General features: G+C 40.3%; 1 protein-coding gene across 4 annotated transcripts; it reads right to left on the reverse strand.

Moving 5' to 3' along the window:
- Positions 1 to 67: 67 nt before the first annotated feature.
- Positions 68 to 18,761, reverse strand: LSM14A (LSM14A mRNA processing body assembly factor). Of its 4 annotated transcripts, none has more exons than XM_042027676.1 (10): positions 18,394 to 18,761; positions 10,673 to 10,836; positions 9,339 to 9,471; positions 8,240 to 8,359; positions 6,267 to 6,443; positions 5,893 to 5,955; positions 5,126 to 5,305; positions 3,497 to 3,668; positions 2,422 to 2,650; positions 68 to 1,380 (listed from the first exon to the last, which is right to left on the reverse strand). In XM_042027676.1, exons 1-10 carry the CDS (start codon positions 18,512 to 18,514, stop codon positions 1,357 to 1,359), a joined length of 1,383 nt encoding a protein of 460 aa, XP_041883610.1. In that variant the 5' UTR covers positions 18,515 to 18,761; the 3' UTR covers positions 68 to 1,356. The 4 variants fall into 4 exon arrangements, with proteins under 4 accessions (XP_041883610.1, XP_041883609.1, XP_041883613.1 ...); XM_042027675.1 differs by having other exon boundaries at positions 8,240 to 8,362; XM_042027679.1 differs by lacking the exon at positions 5,893 to 5,955 and having other exon boundaries at positions 18,394 to 18,760.
- Positions 18,762 to 19,067: the final 306 nt, after the last annotated feature.

Raw genomic sequence — 19,067 nt, forward strand, 5'->3', positions numbered from 1 at the left:
TTTTCACGTCTTTATCACCACTGAACATTTTTAAGTAAAAAAAATAAATCAGCAAATTAGATCAAAGTGATGTAATCTTTGGATCCCTTTATTCCTGTGGCCTTCATATACATACACAGACACAAATGACCAGGTTTCTATTTCAGCATATCAGAAAGTTGCAACTAGTTATCCAGAATTGGCAAAAAGTCCGTACTGTCATTTGTGACTTTGTGGTCTTAGAACCAGAGTCTCAATGTCTCCAAGCTACGGTCTATCAAAATGCAAACAACTTCAAACACTAAGAATTCTTTGAATTGCTCATGTCTACAGGTATTACAACAAAGTTAACGTTTCAAGAATTGACAAATGGACACAGACCTGCATCCCAGGCATTCCAGGAGAATCACCAACTCATGTGCCTGGTCCATTATTAAAAAAAGTTAATATTTCTCACTAAGTAAAATTAATTGCAAATCTTGACATATGAAAATTCCTTTTCTTTTTTCTGAAAATATCACCTTAATTTGGTCAAATCCTGTGATATGCCAGAAACTACAAAATCAAATTCTTGCAAGAGCAGTGAAGCGTGTATCCAGTTTTGTGTAATGGAAGAATATCTTCATTATAGTCCAAATATAAAATCAAACATTTAAGCTTGAAAAGCTGCTAAAGAAAAAAACCCCAACTAATTCAGTGATCTTCAGCATATCAACTTCTGCAATAACAGTATGTTTACCGACTTAAAAATGTTTATTCTTTAAAAAATTAGTTGCTTTTTATACAGCTATACAAAGTTTGTAATGTTTCTTTGGCAATGGGATATAATGGAATTTTACAACTATATAAAAACTTTCCTTTGCCTAAGAAACAGTATTTACTGTGTGTACATATCTGACTGACAAAGCAAGTTTTCTACTGTCCAGCACCCTAGTTGATACAAGAACAACTACCTCAAAAGGGATTTTACAGGATTTCCAAAAAACAACCTTCGGTGGGTCAAAACACTCACAGTATCGACGGCCTTCTGCATACAATTGTCCTTACAACTTGAAGCAACTATCAAATACAGTTTAGTAATAAGAAAAATCCTTTCAGTGATGAAAAAATACTTAAACTCCATCGAAGTACTGCTTATAATTAATTATACATAAGAAATTACTTATCCTTCTGTCTCAAATATATTTAATGCTCACTGTCTTCAAAGATGGCCATTTCTCAAAAGTAACTGCATTACACCCCTTTGAAATTAAATAGTTAAATCCCAGTGCTGGTGACAAGTATACAGCAAATTAACTTCATTCTTTGCAGAGATCAAAACTAACTCTCTGATTCACGAAGATCTAGACGTTCACCTGGTTTCAGCTTTCTTGTAGACTACGCAGCAACTTTGTTGTCTTTCTAGAGGGAACAAAAGTACATGTTAAAATTCATGTTGCAAAACAAACCCCACAGACTAATCTGGGCAACAGCCCTGGGAGCAGTTGTGCTGTGCTGGCTATTGCCCATGTCCTGCAGCAGAAAGGAGACCTCCCAAGGTGATCAGGTTGGCGTCTGGTCAAACCCGCTCAGCCTGGCACTAAGTGGAGCAGCTCATCACTCCGACTACAAGCACAGCACAAATGCTCAGCCCTTACACTACCTCCTACTTGTCTGGAAGGCAGCAAAACTTTTGTTCAGAAATTCAAATTGCTAACCTGCAATCCCTCATTTCCATTCATGTTCAGCTACCCAAAGTTTCTTTAGATCACAGGACTAACTGTTGCAAACTAATCAAGGAACAGCTGAGGTATCTGTCTCACAACAGAGAGAAATCTGCTGTGATGAAACCCCTTTTTAATTAAAAAAAATTAAAACTTCTATCAGAAATCAGAGACTCTTGTTTGCAAAACTCTTAACTGCTCATGTAGTAAACTACCAGAAGTTGTTGTTCTGTCCCAGTCAGAACTCTAAAAGCCTAGTTTACCTGAACCAATCTGGACAGCTGTCTTTGTTACTGATTCTAACCAGTACAGCAGTCTACAGGCTTTGTGCCAACCAATTCGCAAAGAATTCAAAAGTTTGTTGCACACTGGAAGCAAGTTAAATTACTCCCTCTCCTTCTTTACATTTTACAATATTGCTTAGAAAAGTGCTTGCAATTTACATTTCTAACACTTTTTTTCCCCTTCTTTTTCTTTTACTCCCTAGTATCAGCTATCGAGTAGCTACTCAGGGGACGTGACAAAAGGCAACTTTTATTTTTGGTTGCTGTTGATAGTAAATTGATGTTACGTAACTAAAATCTCAGCATTAATGGACTTTCAGTAAAGTAGCTCCCAGCCCCTGCAAAATACTATTCAAGAAATTCTAGTTCCACATCAGATCTAAAAGCAAGAGATTTGTAACCACTCCTTTCTAAGAACAGCGCACTGGGTCACAGTAACATGAAGCATGCTTTACCCTATATTCAAAGTCAGCGAACTCCCTGCCTCCACGGCCTCCTCTGAAGCCACCGCGGAAGCCACGGGGGGCGGTGAAGCCGCCTCTGCCGCCCCCCCGTCCTCTGCCCCCTCGGAAGCCGATGATGCCCCTGCCCCTGTAGCCGCTGCGGCCGCGGTTGGGGCGCAGGGGGATGCCGAAGGTCTCGGCGTTCAGCCGCCGCTCCTCGGCCCAGGTGGGTCTCCGCTCCCTGCCGCACAGAATGAACACGGATTGCTGTGAAACACTTGGGAAGGAAGAGAGAGGCGCCAGAAAGCCCATGAGATGAAAAATGATACATTAACCATATTGTAAATCTCCACAGTATTCCTTCTGCAAGAACCTAGGTGTCTGCCACCGTTGACTGGACTCATCAAGAAGGAACATGTTACAGAGTCATTAATTAGATATTAATAATGCTCTAAGAGTTTGCCATATTGAAGAGCACACTCAGTATTCTCTGCACACAGCATCATTTAAAGCAAGAAACAGTTCACAGTTACAGATGTTATTTTATCTGGCTGCGAGTACAACAAACAATTCCCCCTCCCCCTCCCGCAAGTCAAAATAGGTCAGCAATCCACATCATCGTGTCTAATAAAAAGGCAGCAGCAAAAGATAAGCTTTAATTTTCCTGAAACGCTATCTGCCCATTCGAACAACACTACTGGCTGAGACAGTTATATAATCTGCTTAGAAACCATTACCAAAGCAGGGTCATAATTGATTTAACTAAAGTGTTAATTTAGGAGCAAAGCAAAACAAACAAACCCCCCCCCACACTTTAGTAAATCTGAAAAGGAGATTCTAGGGCCTGTGCATTAAGTTCTAAAAGTATGGCTCTACAACATCTTAAGATAGCTTCCTATGAACATATTGCACTTGCCCACAAAGAAATTTTGTGCTTCGTATCCTTGTTTTATTTTTGCCTGCTGCATGTGGAGGTAAGCTCTAATCACCTTTGATTCAGAGTTGATTGTAATGAGTAACACTGACAGTACCTTATGATATAAACATGCATTCATCAGACTAACACACTTCTCCTTGCAGGCCATACCTATTGTCATCACAGGAAATGTTATCAAAGAAGGATTTGGTTTTGTCATAATAGCAATTGGGTCCAAGTGGATCTTCCTCATCGGCATTCCCTTCACTGTTTTGGGTATCAACACCTGAGTCACCTTTGTCTTCTCCATTTACAGGCTTCTCTGGTTTCTCAAGTTTATCTTCTGGAAAATAAAAAGTAAACAGAAGCCTAAAAAAGGCAGCACTGTTAACTTATTCCCAGTCAGAGACAAACTATATCGAATGCTACAAAAAATAATTTAATGTGGAAGTCAAATAATTTGACATGTGAATTAGGATGTTTCGCTGCTTCTGTCTGGAGGTTTCTATGCTTCCTGTGGGTTTTGTTAACAAAAAACCCTGTGGCAGAATGGATGTGATAGCCATCTATTTTTTCCCCTCTTAGCTACCTCCTTCCCGGGCTTAAGAGCCTCATTGAGTCAATCCTCCTAAAAGCCATCCCATGGTTTTGCTCATCCCCGTTGTCCTTCTCCTTTGTCTTCTGGCTTTGCTGTTATCTCCTTTGAGATGTAGGGCCAGCAACCTGACTTTATGATCTATTTATTTCCTAATAATGCCTCAAGTTCAACTTACTGTTTTGAAACAGTAGTACTGAAAACAAAGCTGACAGTTCAACACCAGCAGCTATTACTATTTTCAAACCTCATTTCTAAATGTTTACAGTTTAAATCTCATGATCCTGTGCATAAACTTCAGATAACCAGCTCAACCTTTCCATACCACACACAAGAATTACCACACTCACAAACATTTCTATAGCTGTTTATGGTTAGCTTTCCCTTTACTATTCGGAAAAAACCAGTATCAACAGCAAACCATCAGCTCCTTGAAAAATGATCCAGAAAAACAGGCAAGCATCACAGGACAGATCTTACGGTACTCAACTGGTGTTTTTACTCTACACTGAAATCTGACCATTTATTCCTACCTTTTGTTTCCCACCTTTCAGCCAATCATTCACTGAAATAGGGAACTCACTATATTAACCTGCAACAATTTTGTCCAAAAATAGTAGCAGCAGTGTACCAAACAGGTGGCTGGTCACAAGAGAATGAGGTAATCAAAACAGAAGCCTGCTAGAAAACAAGTGCTGGCAGCACGGTTTCTAACTACTCCTGTGTTCCTTTGGAAAAGGATAAAAGCAAGGAAATGCTAGAAACTTTCAAACAAACTCTCCTGCATACTACAGTGAAGTTCTGATCCCAAACTCCTTTGCTTTTGGTCTATAATTGACATTATAATTTTGGTTTAATAATTAAAAACCTAAAACATGGATTTTCTTTTATTGCATCCTTTCCAGAACTTTAAAGTAACAAACATTATTGGGACTTCTGGTCAAGTACTCTGCATTTTTAAGACTTGTTGGCACTTGACAGATGGTATTTGCTAGTTAAAATTTGTTAAATACTCAAACACTGGCCCAAGTATTTAATTCACATATGATCCCAGTTTACTTATTAATTGGTTTTTAAATTTATTTTTTAATGACTCCAAACAAGACTTAATACTATACGCTTTTTAAGAGTAGTTCTCCAAGGTAGGCTCAACACAGCAAGATACAGTTTTTCCATGCTCAAGTCTAAAGCAAAAATTGGTTTACCTTTTAATTTAAGTTTATTATGAAATTCTCTATCAATTTCCTCCTTGTTGAATTGCGCATTTGCACTTTCAAAGTCAAAGTCCTTCTCAAACTTCATCGGACCATCCCTCCTAATACCAAATCTTCCTCGGCCCCCTCTGTGACCTCCACGGCCTCTCCGTGCTGCAGGTGCACCTGGAACTGACAAGAGGGAAATTCCGTCTGGTTTTGCTTTGTGGATTGGCTTTTCTCTGAGGGTGGTGGAGGGTGTTTGTTTTTTTTGGTTCACTTTCTAATTCCTGGGGTAACAGGTAGGGACTTCAGAAGTGCAGGAAGAGAATGCATGTTGTTTAAAGTCCCATCAGAGCAGCTTGAAATTTGTAAATTCACAGTAACAATGGCAGTGACACACAAAACATAATAGTACTAAATTTGTGTGTTAAAAGACTCTCTAGAAGTCATTAAAAACTTTTGGAAGAAGAGTTAGAATATTAACGGCTTTTCAGTCAAATATTTTTTTAGAAAGGCTTTTATTTCATGCTATTATGTTTATAAATCCCTGAATACTCCTTGATTTACATTTTTATTTAAATTGATTGCTTAATATAAAGCAACAAGAAGAGGTTTTTCTCTTTAATGTTGTCTTCATTTGCTTGTATTCTTCTGGCTCAATGCAAAGCTGTTACCCTCTAGAAGCAAAGTGTGAAAGAATTTATGTATTTTAGCAAATTTAAAAAAAACTTATTGGTCTGAAAGCAATGATAGCTATTTCTCAAAACATGATTTACCAATTTGTCGTTTGTTTTCATTTCTGAGTTCATTTTTTGATCTTGAAACCTTGTGTGCTTCAGCTAAAGTTGGAAATAAAAAAATGATTTGTTTATCCAATTAGGTATTTTTGATCATACTTTTGTATATATAGTTCAGATGTTTAAAAAAATCCAAACCTGTAAATGTAAACCACATGTTTAAATCATAAAAGAAAAAAAAATAATTTAGAATATATGTTTAAATTTAAAAAGAAATATGTATCTAATCCAGGTCTCTGCTGGCAAGCCTACCAGTAACAGACAGCAGGAAAATTCCTATGTATTACCCTTTAAAAGAGCACTTTGTATGTGTATGGAAAGAAATAAGCTGTATGAAAATTATGCAAAGCTACCTCGTCTGTGCTCTTGGTTCTCCAAGGATTTTTGGTTTGCAGACACCAAAGGTCTGGTTTGTACAGGACTCCTCCTCCCAACTGGTGCTGGAGTGGGCAGGTGGGCTGAAGCTGTTTGTACAGCTTGTTCCATGGTGGGGCTCCTTCTCAAATGGTCCATCGGAGGGCTTGAACGACCTGGGGAAAAAATAAAACAAAACCAAAGCCCAAAGGGTTATTTCTCATCTACAAAGGTGAGTTACTGGTCTCAACCAATCTAGACTGACAGGTTTATCTGCCTTAGCAGTCAAGACAGCTGTGTCCGAAAAAAAAAAAAAAAAAAAAAATTCTGCACCATCAGATCCACTGATTCAGAATGAAGGATATTTAGCAACACCCCTTCCCCCAGTCTAAAAGAAAAAAATGGGAAGGACACCCAATCCCCACCAACCCACTAATGATGTGCATTTAGCTGTGGAATGAAAGTTTTGCATTGATTTGAGGTAAAAATGCTCCTTCTGCCTCCCTGGGATGCCAATTGGGAAGAGGCTGCTCCCAAAGGCAGTTGTGATGCTGTTCAGGTACTGCTGCAGGATCCCTGCCCATGCAGGGAACAGCGGTGGCTGGGGCCGGGCTCCCTGCAGGGAAGGAGCTGTGGAAGCTGCCCCACACAGCACTGCTCACCCAGTGGCTGGAGGCAGAAGCATGTTCAGAACAGAGCCACTGATCCAGCCAGACAAGTTTACAACATCAAATAGGTAAATCTACTAAGAAATTAGAGTAAGACTCAAGTCCCAATAAGTAGAAGAACAAGGTTCTATCCCGTGACAAAACTAACAAAAGGAAAACCAAACATAAACCAAAACCACAAAAAACCATAAACTAAACGAAACAAAACAATAAATCCAACCATACCACACTTGCAATCTACAAAGATGAAAAATATTTTTAAAAGCAAACACACAGAAAAAAAACCTGTTGGTGTCCCAAAGGAAATGTGGCAGAATGTATGCTCACCTGGAGCATACATCATACATATCCATCCATGTCCACGAATCATACAGGTTTTAACTACAGAAAACCAAACTACTATTTCAACAGATAATTTATCAGCATACTTGTCCCCCCTTGAATTAATCCAACAAAGTAGAACCTATTTCTGGCAACCCACCCAACTTGTCCTACAAATATTCCTAATGGGTACACAAATCTCAACTGGAATTTAGGGAAAAAATCTGTTTGCGTTAAGTGTTTTGCCTTTTAACATGACTGCATACTTTAAAAATAGCATTAGGAATGTATCGCGGCACACACTTTTCCAGCAACGAAGAGCGCAAGAGCAAGAAATAATGGGGTTTGGGTTTTTAAGGAGCAATGTTAACAACATTTGCATGAAGGATGAGGGTGAAGATGCTCAAATGTTTAATTTCTTTTTTCGTTGCCATTCAAATTCATCCAGAATCTCCTTTTTTCTAATATTACATAAACTATCCATACACTTCCTGTTACCATTAAGCTGACTTAAAAGTCATATCACCATCTGTACAGGAAATCAGGTCTGCTGTTAATATCATCTATGTAACTATACATGAACAGAGACACTACAGTTAGGAATAAAGATTTTAAAATTGTAAGCTGAAGGACTTCACATTTCAATCAGCATGAAGTATCTTCAGTTCTGTCATATTATCAATAAAACTAAATACTGAATTTCCACATGCACCTATTTGCTAACATTATTACACTTAATTAAAGTCCTACTTCTCAGTACAGATGCTTTAAGGGTAACAACGTGTTACTACCTGCAGCACTACAAGATGTAGAGAAAACACATTTAAAGAGCAAACACAAAGCCTCTCAGCGTTTCCTGGGTTTAATACCAAGTGTTTCCATGAGAGAATTCAGCTGTTTCGTTGGCATTTCTGCTGACCATCAAAGTCACAGGGACACACAACTGGTCAAAAAAAGATCAAAGTTACTAAAAAAGATTTTACCTTGAGACATCTGTGTTTTTAGTGATCTTGCATCTGTTGTAAATGCAGACCCAACTGCAGTGCTTTGGGACATGCTAGCACTGGCCGACGAGTCTGTTCCAAAAGATGTTAAAGAACCTCCTGCTTTGAAAGAAATAATGTAGTTGTAAAATCTGGTTTAGACTTTTTTTTTTTTTTTTTGAACTAGCACTAAATGATTAGCAAAGCTTTATTAGGCAGTTATTCTAGAGTACACATAAGTCTGCCCTTTCTGTACACTTTTAGTCTGAACTAACATATGTATGCACATAAGTTGGTAAGACTAATATCTCTATCTTTTAATCTAAAACGAAAAACATAAGACCACTTCCAACTTCAGTATCACAAGTATTAACAAAACACAGTCATCTTATGGAGCCATACATGTTACTGGTATATACTTCCATTCAAGATCCTTTCAGCAAACATATGACTGCCACATCTTATTAATTGATATCAAATTACAGCCAATTCTACAGCCTTCTTTTTGCATGGCTAATATTTTCAGTACCAAGAGTAACACCGCTGCCATAACAGTTACGAGACTGTAAGTTCCCATGAAAAAACTAAACTGTGAAATAAACTCTCAGGGAGGAAGGAAAGCTGGTTGGTGAGTCTCAGAGAGAATGTGGAGTATAAAGGAGCAACTAGCCCATGCAACTCACAAATACTTCAAGCACGTATTTCCCACCTCGCCAACTCCCCACGAACAGCTGGAGGACTGTGCTGGCACATAGCTGCTGAATAATCCAAATCCTTAGTTAATGCACACAGCATCTGGTCAGCCCAACAGTACAGCTATGGGGCTTCCCTGGAGGGGCTGCCTCTACCACTTGTGAAATATAATGAACAGTGGTCCCTCTGTGATCGGTGTTTAGTTCTCAATCATAATTAGTTTGATTTAAGATGCAAAGACTATGAAAAACTCTCTACTTTGGAGCTGAACTGCAGGACTAACAGAGAAGGAAGACTTTGAATCTGCCTTAGGATAAGACACTGATGAAATTCTAAGCAGTGATTACTGTCTGTGCACACACAGCTTCACTCACAGGAAAACACTGGATAATCAGAGTGAACCTACCAACTCCAACAGCGCCGAACTGCTGCCCCACCAGTGGGCTCGGGCTGAACTGACTGTACGCAGGCATCCTGCCAAAAGGACCATAGGACCCCACAGACTGGAATGAAGATGTAGTCGAAGATCCTAGTGAAGACTGAAGACAAAACACACAACACACTAGCAAAAACTGTATTTACAAAAAATTAGGAAATAGTTCTGTTGGCAAGAAATGTAGAAACTCTAAACATTTTCACAAGTATGTACAGCTTAGAAAGCACTTTTACCCTCCACCATCACAGACCTGTAGAAACAGTACCACAAAATTTTGCAATCTTTTCCCTACAACCTCAGACACTGGACTCTCTTGTCAAACACACACACAAGCTTTGCTGGCAAATCTGGAAAATGTCCTTTTTCCTTGAAGTTTCAAACCCCACAGGTACAATAAGACACCCAAACATACTGGAGGAGGCTGAGGTTATCACTGTTATTGGGATTCACAGTAATGCAACTTCACCACTCTTGACTACAACTGACAGAAGGAGTTGCACCAAGTTTAATAAAAGTCCTTGGAGAATTGCAAGGACACCTCATAAGGAAGTATCAAGAATTTTCTCCTACAGAACAGATAAAGCAGTAGAATCATATTACATGGAATTATCAATCTCCATTTGAAGCAAGAGTTTTTTCTCTTGCTCTCAGGGATGGTTTTAAGATACCCCATAAGCACAACTGAAAAGGCAACAAATTTCTGAGAAAACTATTTCTGTCAGTCCATTTACTACAAAACGACAGACTAACTAAATCTGAAGGCTTCAAGTTTAAGCTGCTTTCCCTTCAGAAACCAAGTATTCGCTTTTCGAATAAATGCCTTATAGTATGAAGACTATTTAAAAACACATAGCTAGCTGAAACACTTTAAAGTCAAAGTTAGCAAAAAATGTTGAACATTAGAACAAAAATAAAACAAACAGGCAAAAAAACCCCACTAATGATCTGGAGATATTTCACCATCTATTCTGTGTGATTTATACCAAGTCTAATCTTCCCAAGAACTATCTGTCCTCCTAAGCCAAGTCCCTTTCAAAAAAGGCATTAAGACCTACAAAATGTTATTAGTTGTTTCTGAAAAAACAGCAGCTTTGGTTTGTAGTGCACTGTGCTAGAGTTAGATTTCAACTTTCATTTTCACAGTTAAAGACCGTGAAGGGAGAAAATTCTTCCAGAGTTCTTTACATTGGATTGTGAACTTTACAGTGATAAACATTTTAAATTTTAAATACTCAGCTAGAGAGTACTTAAGCTAGCAAGTTACCTCTTCAGCAACAATTATTTAAAACTCTGTTTTGACTTACCTGAACAATAGCAGGGTCCTGTGGCAAGGAGCACTGAGGTTTTGGTGGCTCACAGACAGTCAGGTCTTTAATGTCACTGCCACGGAATATAATATACTCGAAGACTTCATCGCGAGGTGGGATGGGTCTATCCGTTGGTCTGTCTTCTGTACCAAAGGAGCGAACTGCAAAGTTGGGAAGGCAGAAAAAGAATGAAACACCCCACATTCAACAAAAGGGTTTCAATATACTGCAGAGACCAACAGCTTTAAATAAAGAGAATAAAATTTCATTGAGAAAAAAACCCTTATTAAATAGGCACCATATTCTTTATCATTATCAACTCTCCTCAGACAAACAAGTAATTTTATCTTAAAAATCTGAGTTAAAAACCAAGCTGAAAGACTGAGACATCACTTATGCTATCAATTACATGTTGAATATTTTCAATTGTTTTGTGAGGGTAAGGGGAAGCAGCAATGCAGGGTTTTTTGGCTGGCAAGTCAATTCTATGAATCAAAGAATACATGAGTTTACATATTTCACATTCTGTACTTGCAAAACAGGAAAAAATATGCTAATACTACTAGAATCTAGAGTATTAAAAATTATCAAATGTGAATTTCTTAATAAATTCAAGATTTAATAAAACAGCAGGAATTCTGTGGTGTATATATATACAATTTTCACCAAGAAAAATGCATTCTTCTTGCTGGTGTAAGGTTCATATGATGTCATATGATCTCTATCAAATTAAGCAAACTCACTGGGGCCTTACTATCTTCCTAGTGTGCACCATACCAAGACATGGAATTACTTGCATGAATTCCAACAGCTTTCTGACTGCACAGCAATGAAGCTTATCAAGCTCTTCCTTTTGCACTACATATAATCACTACCACTGTACATGGATACCATCACTTTGCTGTCAGTGCCCTCTCAGAAACTTTTCCCCACCTTTAGACTGCCAACCTGGAGTGAATATCAAGTGAAACAAATGAATAACTGAAGAAGAGATTTGTCTCCAAGGGCTAGTTTTGTAAGCAAAAACTAAACAATGGATTGAAACCAGAGAGGGGAAAAAAACCAAACCCCCAAAATCATGACAGTCACATTCAATCACAGTCTCATTGACTTGTGGCAGCTCTAACAATCCCTCATGACTGCTTTTGCTCCAGCCTCTCAGAAGGTGTTTGTTTGCTTTGCAAGTTAAGGTCATGCTGAGAAAAATCTGTATTTTGCTTTAATTTACCAGAATTAGATTTCCCTCCATTTTCAGATGCATCAACATTTTGGAGACATCATTAGGCACTTATTTGCAGCCATAGAATCATTAGTCAAGAAAAGCAGAGTTTCCTGTAGAGATGTATAAAGTGATACTGAGTCATTTCTCAGGCTGCACCAGCCATCTTCCATCACTGTTGCGTCTTTTAATACGGCATAAACAGAGCTTAACAGTCAGGTATTAAAATCTTTTCAAGAAGCATAATTCAGCAGTAAAGAGATCATGTTCACACTACAAAGAAAAATAACATTAAGTGGTTACAATTATTTTGTTCATGTATCATCTAGTGAGCTAACTTTCATTATCTTTTCTGTTTCTGTGCATCTGAAAGTCTGTGCTGAATGGTACTACAAAGTGTGAGCAATGTAAAAAGGCACACACTGTTTAGTTAATGTCAGTCCTTGTTAGAAGAAGAATCTGTCTCCTTTTCCTCTACAGAAAAAAAGTGTCTGAAGCTTAAGAATTCGCAGAAATTAAAGTAATGCACAGTAGCTTAATAACATTATCAATTGGTCATGTGCATTCTTGTAATTCATTCAGTTGCTTTTTATTCACCAGGCTTTTCTATTTCAGTATCTTGACCGCAGATCTAGCCTCACTTTCTGGCCATCTTATATTCTATTTATCAGATAACTAATAAATTATCTTGGACTTTCATTCCATCATTTGACCTGCTGTCTTGGTAAGTAAAACCACAGTTGATTTTGTACTGCTTCTCTCTGTCCCACATTGAAATGGTTTCTTTAGTAGACATTTTGTCTATGAAGGTGCACAAAAATGGCCAGAGTATGATCAGTAAGTTACCAAAGGATTTTACTTTCTAGCTAAAGTGAAGAAACTACTCTGTAGCAACACCACAGAAAAAGAGTAGTAAGTTAGAGAGCTGCATCTTGCCTTTACATGGAAGTAAAAATCTGATGAACTATGGAAGAAATATGCTTTGAAAGTATTTCTCTTAAGTCAAAGCTACATTGTGCAGGTAAGTATTTTAACATTAATACTAATGTACCTGACACATATAGGAACAGTTCTAACACCTGGCAATTACCGTTCTCCATTCTAAACCAATCCGAGAAAAAAAAGTGAGCCACCAAACGTTCATCTACTGACATGCTGAAAGAAGTAAAGGGATTTCAGTGTATGTTAAAAAACGTCTTTCTCCACACCATGAAATTACCATAACATCAAAAGGAAGTATTTTCAATGCCACAATTTAGAATTCTTCTTTAAGAGATTGACTGTCTATGCAGCTAGCTCAAGACACTTGTTATGGTTGCCAATGATTTAGCAATAAAACACATCAAGATTTGCTACTAAAAGTTTGACTCTTTTACTTTACTTCTCCCTTGCCCCAAATCAAACTGGTTTTATCACAACCTTCTGCAAAATATAAACACAATTTCATCCAGATTTGCTCTGCTGGAGAGGGGTAAACAAACTCCCCTGATTTGCAGTTCAGACCCACCCTCACACCACAAGCAACCAAAATAACCACCCCCAGTCCAATTTCCTTTTAAAGCAGGAACCAGAACTGCATGTGCGGTGACTGTAGGAAGGGCTACTTAATGTGTCCACCCCAGTCAGGTCCTTCAGAGTAGTGTTAAGATAAGGAGTTGAAAGTTACTTTTTGTATTTTACAAAGGCATACCTATCTTTACAGTTTCTGCTTTCCTTACAGAAATACTAAGTTGCCAGAGTATCAAAAGCACAAGGTATTGGAGCAGCAGCAGGCTCAGAGCTCTATCCAGCTCTGTCTCTTGGGCAATTTCCTCAGACTACCTCCTTCCTCCAGAACGAAGTGCATATACAGCAAAATACTGAAGAGTGAAAGGAGATGAAAATAAGCACATGAAAGACAATCTTACAACTGTGGTAAATCTAGTTAATCTTACCTTGTTCATTTCAGGATTGGTTTTTTCTTTTGTTTTTGAAAGAACTAAACTGGATTAAGGATTTGCAAACAAGAAGACAAGCAGTACATGTTAAAAGCAAACTTATTTTTCGTTAGTGTAAATACACACAATTAAGTACCTAGCTAAAATAACTAACTCTGTTGAGCCTATCCATGTACACACTTGTGCCCAAGTAGTTCCACTAATTTGATATTAAAGTGCTGTGAGCAAATTTTTGTACGAATTTTGACTGTGATATTACTACTATATGATATTTTAATGTATATTACCATATTATACTACTATGGCATTCAATGGCAACATTGCAACTTTCCCTGTGAGTTAATAGATATGATTACTCGTTAACACAGGGAAATTAAGCAGAATGTTAATCAGAAGTGAAGCTATTTACTCTGCTAGCAAGAGGACTCTGTTCCCCTACAACGTGAATTACTGCAAACAGGTAGCTCAGTCTGTGTGCACAGCACTGACACTCTCTCCTCACTCCCTGAGGAGCAAACGTACACAGAAACCAGCTCTTCCCTGCTCCTAAAGCACCCAGGAGGAGCATGACGACTAAAATGAGACCACCACAAGTGAACAAGTCATTTCAATTACCACCTCTCTCCAAACATCACAACCCTTTCACTGCAAACATGCTTTGATGCCTGCACACCACACCGAGCTCATACCAGGCTCATTTCTCCAGAACAATTAATTCAGCCTTACTGGCACGAGTGGTGACTTTGCAGGGAGACAGATGAGGGCAGTAGCCAGGAGTGGGCTTTGACAAGAGGAATTTTTCTGCTGTGACATACTATGCACAAGTTTGGTTTGGCACACAGGTCCTAACCCTCAAGACAGGCAAGGAGCCTGTTACTTAACTGACTAAAAAAAATACATTCATAAAAACTTGATAAAAATTTAACCCTTCCCTTTCCTGCTCCCACCCTTGCATGAGTTCAAATCTTCACAAGAATTTAACTTTCCTTTGTCTACATTTCAGAGTCTTTCACCTGCAACTAATGTTCTGTAGAAGTCTAAAAAGGAAGTTTTCCTTTTGATGTGTTTTGATGTGACACCACAGACAACACTAACACAGATGGTTGAAAACGCCAGAAGTTTAACTACTTCTTAAAACTACCAAAAGCTGTTTCATTAATATCTATCAATTATAATGGTTCCAAATGCAACTCTCAGTGGTGCAAGAGTTGCTAAGTGAGAACTGATGCATTATAGCAGAGACAATATTTATTTTTGTTTCTTACACTCATATATCTAAGGATTCCCTGCTGTTGAAGGAACAAAGCTTTTTCTGACTCAACATGGCTATTCTTACACAGCTTACCTGCCTTAAAAATAACTCTAAATCGGTGCCTTGAAATAGAAAAGAATTATGTATTACTAATATGAAAGATCACATCTCCTTTTTAATGCCACAACATTTAAGATCAAGCACTGTGATTATTCTGTAAATACCCCAGGTAGGGCAGCAATCGTTTTCCAGCAAGAAAACTAACCACGGCTTGCAAACTCCTCTTAAATTGCTTGGGCTTAATGAAGTTTTAAAAATTAATAATGATTTTTTTTTTAAAAAGTAAGTATTAATTAGAACCATGAACTAGAAGGACATTTCAAGTTAATTTAAATTAAGGCTTGACAACAGGAGAGAGTGGTTTTTGGTTCCAGACACTGTCTCTGAAAAGCTATTGATCCAAAGAAAACATAGGCACCAACAATATTTAAGAACCTCAAATGTTTGCATAGCTTGCTTAGTGTTTGGAATCCACTATGGATGGGTGTTTTCCCTGTTATTTAAATAACTATATACTTAGACACTTTGTGAAAGGATGCATCATGTCCCCTTATCAGACTCCAGCTTAGGTAAAAAATTTTATGCTCAATATTTAACAGCTCCTATCTTTCTCTAATTCATGAGATAGAGACCACAAGTTTTGCTTAGTAAAAAGATCACAACATTGTAAACAAAATGTTGATTAGAGAACTAGAGCAGATTGTCCTCAGTAAGGGAGGGCTACAGTCTGTGCTGGCAACCCGAAGTCTGAAACCCCAGACAATTTAAGACAAATGAAGGCATTCCACAAATACAACTTCATGAGATTAATCTCTGACTTTGGTTTAGCCCACACAAATCCTATTGTTGGGCAAATCTGTAGTTATTCAAGAACAGACTCTACCTCTAATTTTCCACTTTATGTCACCATTTCAGTAAGTTCAGTTAGAATGTGAATAATGATAAGCTGCCCTGCATTCAATTCAGGGAACAGTCATGTCACACAGACTACACAGCTGAGCAACTGAAAGCATCAAGTCTTTTGGGGTTTTTTTTGTCTCTTTCTGGCAAGAAATTTGACATCTGTAGTCAGGATTCACACTAAACAGTTCTCGTTTGACTTCTGGACTCAGCACAGGAAGAAGAGGTAACTTTTACCTGATCAACATATTTACAGCTAGAGTACAAGTTCTGCTTCTTTCATATACGGACGTGGCCAATAATTAAGCACACTCGCCACCTTACATATACAGTGTCATATACACTCAATGGCCTAAGCCTTCAGAAACTTGAATACTCTGAAGAGGAGCATTCTGTTCATGAGCACAGAGAACCGCTCTGCAGTCTAATATGGTTGTTACCAGTTCCAGATTAATCTCAAGATTTTTGGTTCCATGTGGCCTAGAAATACTGGTTTATTCTCTTCTGAATCATAACACTGTATTACAAAACACACATTCTTCAGCTAACTCAGCCAAGTTTTATTAAAGCAAATTCGGTGGTTTAGATTTACATTTCTGATGAGAGCTATGAGAAGAGAGTAGATTAAACTCGTAACTGTAGTTCGGTCTGTCTTAAATATGTACACTTTGGCAGATAGACCACAACATGACTTAACCACTCTTGAGAGAAGTCGTGCAAAATTGGCTTCGTCAGCACTAAATCAGTCTAATTTTGGACAAGACTATCAGAAGGTCCTCGAGGATAGGATTCTTCTTCTATGTGCTTTTGCACAAACCTTAACAACCACAGCATGCAACTGGAATTTCTGAACATTTATTTTGAATCACAGTATCCAGCTTTCACTTGTATAAACCAAAACCAGCTGTCCTTTCAAAGTAGATAATGCAACTTCTGCAAGGCAATTTAACCTAAAAGCAACTTCAGAAATAAGTAAAAATCACATAATGAAAGCTAACTGCCCCATAAACGAACTGTGCAAGCCTGGGACCAAACTCACTGTAAGGTGTTTCAAAGCCCATGTATCAGAATTTACAAAAGAGAGTAATCTATTTCTTAAACAATAACGGGGGGCGGGGAGGGAAGGAGGGAGGGGGTTGGTTTCGAGGAGGGAAGGCCTTAAAGTGTCACAGCACACAAACAAGAATTACCACAAAGGCCAGTGAAAGCAAACACACTCATGGTATCCACCAGCACCCACTGCAGCTGTGCAGAACAGAACAGACCGTCGTTAAGCCTTTCGTAGCAGCCAGGAACCGAGCTCTCGAATCCTCTCTGTTCCAAATATTTCATTTACACAAGCAGCAATTTTTCCTCTTACCTAATGGCTGGATAGACTCTCTGCTTTTACATATGAATTTAGATTACTTAGCAAGACTTTACAGATGCAAGAAGTGTAAAGAAAAAAAATGCCGACTTTTGCAGAATCTTTTAAAAAGAGGTTATTAAAAGTTCTGACTTAATGTTTTACGTTGAGAATGCATTATCATGCATGAGAAACACTGAAGTCCTTCGGACGCCCAGTTTCAAAGATTCTCTTTTTTTTCCCCCAACTCTCTTCCCAGTAAACATGTCTTTCTAACTTTCTTATACATTCACGCAGAAGCCTCTCTCTCTCTCGATATATAAATGTATATAAATATATATATATATGTATCTTCTAGCGGATAACATTCTCATACCATTTCGAACTACACTGTTCCATATACCTCCAAAATTAACAGCTCGCGTTCAGCTTTTGTCAGTAATCCAGCACTCAGGATTCCCTTCAGACCCGAGCTGTCTGCCGTCCTAGGATGCAGAGCAATCCAGTCATACACGGCCCTATACCCTGTAGGTCTGGAATTCTTACGATGCAAAGAAAACCTCTTTCTAGCCTCCCCCTCCTACTCCCTTTCACGCACTAGCTCTGGACCGCTTCCACCGCCACGGGCTTCATACTTGCACTCTATCCGGAACACCTCTGAGCAGCCCCCGGCGCGGTACCTACTCCTGGCTCCTTTCCGCGAGGGTCCCTCCCCGGAGCAGCGGGAACAGGGGGGAGCGGGGCCTCGCAGCGCTGTCGCGCTGCCGCTCTCACGGCCAGACCCTCTCTCGCTTCCACCTCCCCCGCAGCCGCCCTGTCGGGAGAACGGCGGGACGAGGCGGGCTCTGATCGAGCTCGGCCGGGCCCCCAGAGGCTGCAGGCCGCCCGCCGGGCCTCCTCAGAGCCCGGACAGCGCCGCGGCTCCAGCTCCTCGCTCGATCCCGTCCCGCGGCCCCGCTCCCCTCCCGCCCCTCGCAGAGCGCCGCCGGGCCCGCTCCTCCTTACCCTTGGCCAGCGCCACCGTGGAGTTCTCCGTGTCGATGGTGTACAGGATCCCCTCATAACGGATCTCGGCCTTGGAGATAAGGCTGATCTTGCTCCCGATATAGGGCGTCCCCCCGCTCATGGCGCTGTTTCTCGGTCAGGGACACCCCTTCGCCGCTGCCGAGGGCTCCTCAAGCCGGGCACAAGCAACCAAGCAAACCCGACCCTGAATCGTAGTAGGCGCTGTCCTCCTGCCGCCCCGAGCCGCCGCTCCCCGCGCAGCTGAGCCCTCGGCACAGCCCTCGGCGGAGCGCTCAACACAACCCGCGCCCCGCGGCTCCCAACATGGCCGCCGCCTTCATCTTCCCTCACAGCGCCCCCCCCGCCCGGCCCGCCAGGTGTATGCCGGGAGCGCGGCTGCTCTCGCGAGAGCCGCGAGAAGGGACGCTGAGTTGGGGGGCGGGAAAGTCGCGGAGTGGTGTTGGGGTCCCGCGCGCGGCAGCGAGAGCGGAGCGCGGAGCTTCGGCACCGCTCGGCTCTGCCCGGCCCGGCTCGGCTCTGCCCGGCCCGGCTCGGCTCTGCCCGGCCCCGCTCGGCTCTGCCCGGCCCGGCTCGGCTCGGCTCTGCCCGGCCCCGCTCGGCTCTGCGCGGCCCGGCTCGGCTCGGCTCTGCCCGGCCCCGCTCGGCTCTGCGCG

The sequence above is a fragment of the Corvus kubaryi genome, unplaced genomic scaffold (genome assembly GCF_017639235.1).
Source record: "Corvus kubaryi isolate FWS band 111438036 unplaced genomic scaffold, C.kubaryi_AGA036_p1.0 37300, whole genome shotgun sequence".
Taxonomy (NCBI): domain Eukaryota; kingdom Metazoa; phylum Chordata; class Aves; order Passeriformes; family Corvidae; genus Corvus; species Corvus kubaryi.

What these genes read in the sequence shown, in the direction of transcription:
- LSM14A (XM_042027675.1), bottom strand. Translation starts at nt 18,514, where the DNA reads ATGAGCGGGGGGACGCCCTATATCGGGAGCAAGATCAGCCTTATCTCC. An exon ending in AGGACCCTGCTATTGTTCAG is followed by an intron (nt 9,472 to 10,672) that starts GTAAGTCAAAAC and finishes TTTTGTCTTCAG; the next exon opens with TCTTCACTAGGATCTTCGAC. An exon ending in ATTTCCTGTGATGACAATAG is followed by an intron (nt 2,651 to 3,496) that starts GTATGGCCTGCA and finishes TCTGTGCGGCAG; the next exon opens with GGAGCGGAGACCCACCTGGG.